This window comes from Populus euphratica, unplaced genomic scaffold (genome assembly GCF_000495115.2).
Source record: "Populus euphratica unplaced genomic scaffold, PopEup_1.0 scaffold3583.1, whole genome shotgun sequence".
NCBI classification, from domain to species: Eukaryota; Viridiplantae; Streptophyta; class Magnoliopsida; order Malpighiales; family Salicaceae; genus Populus; species Populus euphratica.
Genome location: NW_011503684.1, coordinates 1 through 9,061, shown reverse-complemented (window position 1 = coordinate 9,061; position 9,061 = coordinate 1). Strand labels below are relative to the sequence as shown.

Sequence of the window (9,061 nt, the reverse complement as noted above, 5' to 3'; positions counted from 1 at the left end):
GTTGCCACAAGAGCCTCAGGAACTGGTAGAACCATCCAAAGTGGATTTATTAACTGTGCCGTCTAAAATGGAAAAAGATGAAACAATTTATTGACGGCATCAGTGAAAATGGCAAGAGAGAGTTAATGGCTACTGGGGACGGTGAAGTTCTTCGTTTTCTCCCGGCTTAGCTCGCGAATCCCTTGCAAAAGAAGCGTGGAACTCACAGGAAGCTCTTTAATAATTTCTTTTAAAGCATTTATGAAAGCCATTCAATGGAGGACTTCTTTTTCGTAGCCTCAAAACCTTTCCGGAAGAACAATCACATATTCTCAAGGCCATGAGCAAGTGGTAGATAACGGCTCATCGCATTAATTATATTGACTGATCCACAAGGCACAGGGTATTGCTTTAAATCTATTTAACTTCTTGTAAGAATTTCAACACCAAGACAATTACCGGTGGTTAATTTCACCTAATCCTAGGCTGGCCTACAACATATAAACAGGATAACCTATTTTTTTCATCCACAAATAATAATTTGGAAGTATTTAGTACCTAGCACTAGACTAGTTCTCCTCTTCTGGGAATCTTGATCCCCATGGTTGCAAGATCAGAGTGAAGCATTGAGGTCAATTCTGGGCTTCTTTGTAGCCGATGGGGATGGAACGATAGAGTTGCAACTAGGGCACTTGGGATTTGTTTTCAAAGTAATCACATAGAGCAAGCAACCAGGACAAGCAGCAGCGAACACTCCTGTTGAAGAGGATGCAGTGCCATTTCTGTCTTCTTTGATGTCACTGGTTCGTGGGTTTGGTGGTGGAGGAGATCTCTTCTTAGTCATGGTCTCTTTCTCTGCTCTTTGCAAAGCGGATTTTACCTTGTCAAGCGTGCACACGCTTTGACAGTGATTCGACGGTACAAGTTTCAATTCCAGGCAACTTTCTTCCAGGAACTTTAATGGTGGAAGCTTAGAATCTTGAACCTCTGATTCTTGGGTAGTTCTCTCTTTGTGGTGCTTCATGCTGTTACGGGACGGTAATGGTGAGCTTACAGAATTACATCTCTGTGAGTATACCTTCCCCGAAGACTGCATGAAAACCCCACCTCATCAACAATTTGTTTTTACTTCAACAAAATGGCTTAAGATTTCTCCAAAAAAATAAAAATAAATAAATTCTCTGAGCACTGACAAAACAAGAATATTCAGTTCTTCAACACTGTTTTTTTTTTTAAAAAAAAATTATCAACAGCCTAAATTCTGTGCAAAAACTGGTCATTAAAATCAAAGAAACTAACAAGACATCTGAATTTCTTGGATATAAAAAGGAAGGAAATAAAAACATACCTTGGAATCATGAGGAGCATCCCGAGTTTTTGTGACTTGTAAGTCCAGATCCAAATCTTTGTTAGCAACCTTTGAAAACCCTCCAAGCAAGTCTTTTGTGATCAAAATCTCTGAATTTCTAGTACTGTTCACGATTGAGCTGACATCTGCTGCCATGCCTAACCTTTTTTCTCTAGCCCTTTTGTCGAGAGGGGAGAGAGAACGAGATTTATCAGGTGCAAAATCAACGACGGAAAAGATAAGAGAAGCATGGAGTGACGATGCAAGATGGAAGTAATAAATAGTGAGAAGCTGGAATCAATGAAGCCCATTAAAAATTGGTAATTGCTCCAATATGTGCATTTAATTTGAAATTTCCCATAAATCACTCCTTTTATGACCAAATTACAATACTACCACGCAAATGGATTATTAATTACTATAATATCTAATTTCTCATGAAAAATACATTACTATATGTTTTATGATAAGAAATATTTTTATATTTATTTATCTATCAATCAAAATTAATTAGATATTTAAATATACATAAAGTTATGCTAACAATCAAGAATATTAAATATATGACATGAGTTTTAAATAACAAAGTTATCTATAATTATGACAAAGTGAATTGTGGTGAGTGTTATATATAATTACGGGTAAAACTTCAATATCAAGAAGCTAAACATGTATAAATTATATATTATAATTAATTTATTAACATCTATATTTACATCAATTAATGATAAGAAAATTCACAAATATCTAAAAAATATATATATACATATATACATATAAAATGATTTTGGTAACTTGTATTAATACCATATTCTTTTATCATCAATATATAATCTCTATTTTAATTATAATATCTGCAAAATATTTTATTAAATTATATAATAAATTAATACATGATAACATATAAAATTCTGTTTTATAATAACCATGAATTAAGATATGGTTAGCCTCGCTCAAGTTAAATTTTATATTGCATTGAATGAAAATTAATCTAGTAAAATCTACTATATTTAAAAAATAATTTATTTTTTAAAATTATTTTATTTTTATTTAAAATAAATTTTTAAATAATATTTTTTTATGATCAGCCAGACCCACTACTAATATCTCAAGTTGGCTAGTGTTCTTCACTATTTTTTTTTAATTTTTTTTTTAAAAGTTATGATTGCTTGATAGTTTGGTTTAATTATATTTTTTTATTTTTTATAAAAATTTAAATTAATATTTATTAATCATATTAAATATTAATATTAAAAATAAAAAATATTATTTTAATATATTTTTCATTAAAAAACAATTTTAAATTAACCTCTGCGGCAATTTGAAATATTCACTTCATCCTTACATCAAGTGAGGCTCGCCCGGTAAAGTGGGCATAAAACCTTGCTAGTTAATAATGTTAAATAAACGAGGATAGAATGGACTTTTCCTCACTACTAGTTGGTGGTGGTAGTTAATGAGGTCGGGAGAGAGAGTGAAGAAAAAGCAGAGGCCTCATTTAATGCATTTTGTTCTCTTTAGTTAAAAACCTGCCTTTATCATTGGGAACCAGGAGGGACATAAAATTGTGCTCTCGCTGTAGGCGCGTGTTTGGAACGTGAAGTTCGTTTAGTCTTGTTTTCGAAAATCTAAACGCGTAAAACACACGCGAGTGGCAATGTATTGTTGACGTTATTGCTACGTAATTGGACATCTCAATCTATTCATTCAATAAAGATACTTAGTCAAGTCCAAATTTATTCATTGAACTTCACATGGAGTCAGGAATTTCATTATGCCATCATTAATTATCATTTAATTAGACAAACTTGCATGATGACAGCATGCTTTCAAAGTATTTTTTAATATTTTTTAGTTATATTTTATATATTATATGCATAGTCATTAAATCCTATAAATTTAGAATACTAGTTTGAAAATTTAAAGTAATGCCATGTTAATTTTTTTAAAATATAAATTATAATTATTGACATTTATATTAAAATAATTAAATTTAATCGTATCAATATACACATATTTTCATATAAAAAAATAAATGTCAGTAAGTTTCAGATGAATTAATTATCTGATTTTATTAGGTTTTAAGTTGATGAATTACTAGATTAAATTTAATAATGCACGAGAAAAAGATAAAAAGAAACAAGCTAGTAACTTGTTCGTGAATGGATTTTTTAATACTAATTTAAGATTAAATTTAATATTAATATACTAAAATTGTCGATATTCACACCAGAAGATTCAGCTGCGACCGTGGGCCCTGTTTACCACTGAGAGTAAGGAGACCTTAGATTTTTTCAGGAGAAGGGCAGCCTCCCGCCATATCTAATATTTACTATTATTGAAATTTTTAAAAAATACAAATGTAATAAAAATCATGCTCTAAAATTAACGAAACATTTGAATTATAAATAACTGATTTCAATCGAAATTGCTTAAAAACAATTTATCATTAGTATTATTATTTTCATATTAAATATATAATAATTAAAAATACCAAAATCTAAATAATTTTTTTAATAATAATATTAAAGAAATATATCAAAAATAAAAAACAAGTGAGTTGTCATTGTGTAGAAAAAAATAAATAAAAAAGGTAAAAAGAAATAAGAAAAAGAAAAGATAAAGCCTGCAGCAGATGTCAAAGGTATCAGCCGTGCGAAGAGCTAAGCAAGCCAAGAGAAGGACCGAGCCTCTCGCATTTAAGGACCGAGCCTCTCGCATATGGAGGATAGGAGTAAGCCTGCACCGATAATTGCCGTCTCTGGTCACTTTCGATGCACTTTCGTCTGTTGAACTAGGAGTATGTTTGGAACCAGAAAATTTAATTATTTAATTATTTTTTTATTAAAATTTAACATATTTAACATATTTTTAATTATTTTGATATGCTTAATATCAAAAATATTTTTTTTAAAATAAAATATTATTTAAAATACACCTACAATTAGACTACTAAACAAGTTCATGAACTCTAGTAAAGAAGTATGTTTGAAAACGCGGTGCAAACCGCGTTTTAGAAAATTTATTTATTTATTATTAAAATTTAATATATTTTTAATTATTTTGATATGCTGATGTCAAAAATATTTTTTAAAAAATAAAAAAATTATTAACATATATTTTAGCACGAAAAATTATTTAAAAAGCACGCACAACTATATTATCAAACAAGCTTTATACATGTCTCTTTAACTCTGTTCACGTTTTAAAAATATATCTATCTTGAAAAATATTAAAATAATATTTTTAAAATTTTTAAAAATAATTCTAATTTATTAATATTACAAATAATTTTTTTAAATTTATTTTTAAATAAAAAAAATATTTATTATTACACTATCAAATAATAATCATGTCGTGCTGATGGACTAATGTGCTCAAAATCGACAACATCATCATGCAAGTCTTACCTTAGGAAATAGGCCCGCTTCTGTGACAGGAATAGAAATTAGGTAGAAAATAAAGGCCATAATGAAGAGCTGAACCTAGATGGTTAAGTCCCTTGGGCTTACTTGAAGTAACCTAGTCGGTTTTTTATCCCATGAAAACCTATATGATTTAGATGTCACAAGATTAATGCATGAAAAACGCCTCCCCGAGAAGAATGAGCCCATGCCAAGATTAATTCTCTAATTTAACTCAATAAAGTATTTTAGTAATAAAAAAATACCTATGTTTAATTTAAAATAAACGAGAGTATTTATTTATTGAAACACTTTAAAGTTATAATAAAATTTTTATTATTGTTAAAAATATTTTTTTTTATTAATTATTATTTGAACAACTAGAATATTTGTAATATATATTTCAAGATTCAAATAGTATTAATTTGATTTAGATGCACTTTTAAATAAAATCTTTGAATCAAAATAAAAAACTTTACATATCTCTAAACAAAATATAAACCTAAGTTAGCTTGATAAATCCGAACCTGACTCCATCACAACTCTATGCTCAAATCATTATAATTTTCTTTAATACATGCATAACTTCTAACTTTAAAGTTCAAATTAGAAAATTCCAGCTCCTTTTCCTTCATCAAGAGAAGGTCGGCAGCCCTTGGATTTAATTTTGTGTTGTTGAAATGTCACCATCTATAATTTCATCTTAAGAATCCTTGCATGTCATGTTTTTGTAATTTTCTATCAGCAACTACTTGAGAAATGACTTCGAAGAGGCACATGGACTCTTATTTTGGCAATTGAAAATAAAAATAAAAATCAAGATGGATGGTGGTGGGTGAATTAACTCCAATAACCAACAAATATGTATGTACAAAATACAACATGCATAAACCTCAGTTGAACTTTACCACACAAAAAAACAAATGGGAATTTTGAAGAGATACGAAGGCAGGCCATAGATCGATCCTGTGGCCAAGAGCCACAATCAACAACGAGGTGAAATCTCTATCAATCTATTCGTCATCACACAGTCATAACTACGTACCAATATAGAGCTAGACAACTAGATTTATCTATAAATAAATATATATGTATAAAATTCCAAAACCACCAACATTGTTTTTGAAACGTAAACTTACCCATATAGTTATTCAACTTGGTATATGTATTGGTAAAGAAATTTCCTTTCAATGCACAGGCTGAACCACCCAAAATTTGTATATATAACCTAGTTATAGGTAGGCAGAAGCTAGTTCAATTTCGGGAATCTATGATTAAATTCTTTTTCTCACGAGGGAGCTCTCTTTCGAGGAGGCCAAGATCTCATTGCATGGTTACGTTGAAATTTAGCTTAGAGGTTTGGTAGTTTGAAGACAAGGCTGTATCTTTTGTTTGTCGTTGGTGTTTTATGGATTCTTGGACTTGTTGGCCTTCTAATTTTATAAATCTGCTAAACTTGAGTCTATGCATGTTTGTATATATTTTGTTTTTTTAGCTGAATTTGAGCGAAATAGCACCATTAAGGAGATGACAACCGAGGAAAATTTAGAATAGAAAAAGAAAAGAAAGAAAAACAAAGGCTAAACATGCCCATTAAGAAACAACAAAATGCTATTAATTTAATTTTTTAGGAGTATTCCTCTTAATCCATTAGGCAAGACAATGGAAAATAAAATTATAATTATGAGATAATTTACATTTAAATATTTCAAAAAATGTCAACACACAACATGAAAATAGTACTCTGATCTAAAAAACTGCCCCCTCACTTACTGGAATATTGAAATGAGTAGCAGTTGAAATTTTGAGTAACTCCCTCGATGTTACTGAAATATATTTTAATAATTGAAGAGGTTGCTTAGAACAACATGCATTAACTCCATAACATAATGGTCTAAAAGGATACATACAAAAAAATCTGATGGAATCTCCTCCAATCTGTATATACATGACAATGAAAGAACATGGGTTGGCTATGTCAGTTTTTTAAACAAGTAATTTCTCTTATCATTTGTTTTTTATAAAAACTTTGATTTTTTTAATAATCATATAAATTTTTAATAATTTTAAGTTATATTTTTATTTTTTTATTCCATAAAATTTTCTTTATCCATGTATTCTAATATCACACATTTGCGCTGCAACAAAGTAGTCCTACGAAGGCAGCTATGTCGAGGCAACTTTAAAAAGTGTTGCTAGAGAATTAAATTTATTAATTTGTAGAGGCCATTGGTAATACCGCCCATATATAGAGGCAATTAATCAAGCGAATTTTAAGGGCACAATTTAATTTACAAATATTAACGTTTTTCATTTTTTTTAAGGGAAAAAAATTAGATTTTGGGAGGGTAAATTTTAGGTTCTCGGGGCCCAAATTTCTCATTGAATCAAATTAAAGCAGTATGGAAAGAGAGAGAGAGAGAGAGAAGAATGGCAGGTTTCCTATCTCTTTCTTGAATATCTAACTATATTGAAAAATTATTTTAATATTAAAATTTAAATTATTAAATGAGATCTCAAATAGAATTTTAAATTATTTTTTAATGATAAATATATTGATATTATTTGTGTTTTTTGGCATGTGATTTCGATGAATTACAAACAAAGAGTTATTTTTTTTATAAATATACGTTGATTTCTTTTCTTTATAATGTTTTGATTCATAATGTGTTTTTTATGATAAACTCAATTTAAAATGTTTTTCACACTTTATCTGCTGATGGGGGCATTGTGTCATTTTTGCTTGTTGCATTGTAAGTCTTTCGATGCTCTAAATTGTGGTTATAGATTAGGCGCAACGAATCTTCTAATGTTATTAATTTTGGTTATAGATTATTGGATTGTTAAATCATATTTGTTATTCAATACTCATTTAATTATATTAAATTCATGTATTTAGATTTGATAATCATGTTAAACTCAAATATAATTATTAAATTCAAGATGCTCAGAGTTTAAAGTAATTACTACATCTAAAACATTTGCAGAACTGATGTTTTTGTACTTTGAATTTGATAGCAACTATGTCAGAATCTAACACACTAAAATAATAGAGAAGAAGCAATGAATGAGAAAAAAAAAGACAGAAAAATATCATGAAAATATAAAAAAATAAAAATAAAAATATTATTATAATATATATTAAAATATCTCTTAATCTATAATAATTTTTCCATATATATTTGGTAATGCGGTACACACACTACTTTTCAAAAAAAATTAATTGAAAATATATTAATTTTTTTATATTTTATTTTTAATATCATCATATTAATACTATAAATTATTTTTTTTTTAAATCAATTTAATACTTTTTAAGGTTAAAAACAAATCAAAGAATATTTTAAAAAACATAATGTACCATAACAAATACAAACACTCCCTTGATTGTATTCTTCAGTGGGAATCCGGCAGAACAGGGAAACATTAGCAAGTTTGGTGTCATGCCTTCCCGTGAATCCTTCTCTCTCTTTCTTTGATCGAAAACACCTCACTGATTGAACAAGTCAAGATCTTATCATCATAACCAATTAATTAACACAGCTTGATAGTCTATATCGTTCACCTACTTCATGCATGCTTGGTCTAAACAATGCTTGCTATAAATATGTAGAAAGTTTGCAACTACAGGTATCCCATTTCCAACCCATATTCTTGCCGTCCGTGGCATAGCTGCCATTGATCACAGTTTGCAGCAAACACTATTAATTTTATGCCATGGCAGCATCTACTCCCTTAGCATTTGCGGTCCGACGATGCGAACCTGAATTGGTTGCCCCAGCTAAAGCCACTCCTCATGAACTCAGACAGCTTTCTGATATTGATCGCCAATTATACCTCCAATTCCAATCACCGAATTACAACTTGTATGCACACAATCCCTCAATGCAAGGGAAAGATCCCGTGAAGGTAATAAAAGAGGCGATTGCACAAACACTTGTTTATTATTACCCTTTTGCTGGTAGGATTAGACAAGGGCCAGACAATAAGCTTATAGTTGAATGTACTGGGGAGGGTGTTTTGTTCATCGAAGCCGATGCTGATGCTACAGTTGAGCAGTTTGGTGATCCAATCCCATCTCCATTCCCTTGCTTTGAAGAACTTCTATACAACGTCCCAGGATCTGCAGGGATCCACAATACCCCATTATTGTGTTTTCAGGTACGATACAGGACATAAGTGGCTAAGTTCATTCAGTCATTTATTGCAAATTGTTTTTGACAATAGACCACGTAAAGTGTATATAAAAAGAAGGTGCTTGTCTATGTAATTAGGTTAGAGAAAATAATAAATTTGGCTTTCCATTGCACTAATAATTTTACTTATTTTA

General features: G+C 29.7%; 2 protein-coding genes across 2 annotated transcripts; one reads left to right on the top strand and one right to left on the bottom strand.

Annotated features, from left to right (window-relative positions):
* Nucleotides 1-326: 326 nt before the first annotated feature.
* Nucleotides 327-1,602, bottom strand: LOC105119898 (uncharacterized). Its single transcript, XM_011018089.1, has 2 exons — nt 1,328-1,602; nt 327-1,069 (listed from the first exon to the last, which is right to left on the bottom strand). The coding sequence occupies exons 1-2, from the start codon at nt 1,481-1,483 to the stop codon at nt 593-595; spliced, it is 633 nt and encodes a 210-aa protein (XP_011016391.1). The 5' UTR covers nt 1,484-1,602; the 3' UTR covers nt 327-592.
* Nucleotides 1,603-8,448: 6,846 nt separating this feature from the next.
* LOC105119899 (benzyl alcohol O-benzoyltransferase-like) lies at nt 8,449-8,892 on the top strand (the record flags this gene model as incomplete). The annotated part of the gene is made up of 1 exon (XM_011018090.1): nt 8,449-8,892. A coding segment is annotated over exon 1 (444 nt), but the record flags the coding sequence as incomplete, so codon positions are not given.
* Nucleotides 8,893-9,061: the final 169 nt, after the last annotated feature.

Coding starts and splice junctions, on each gene's coding strand:
- LOC105119898 (XM_011018089.1), bottom strand. CDS start 1,483: ATGGCAGCAGATGTCAGCTCAATCGTGAACAGTACTAGAAATTCAGAG. Junction 1,070..1,327: donor ATGCTCCTCATGATTCCAAG/GTATGTTTTTAT, acceptor GTTTTCATGCAG/TCTTCGGGGAAGGTATACTC.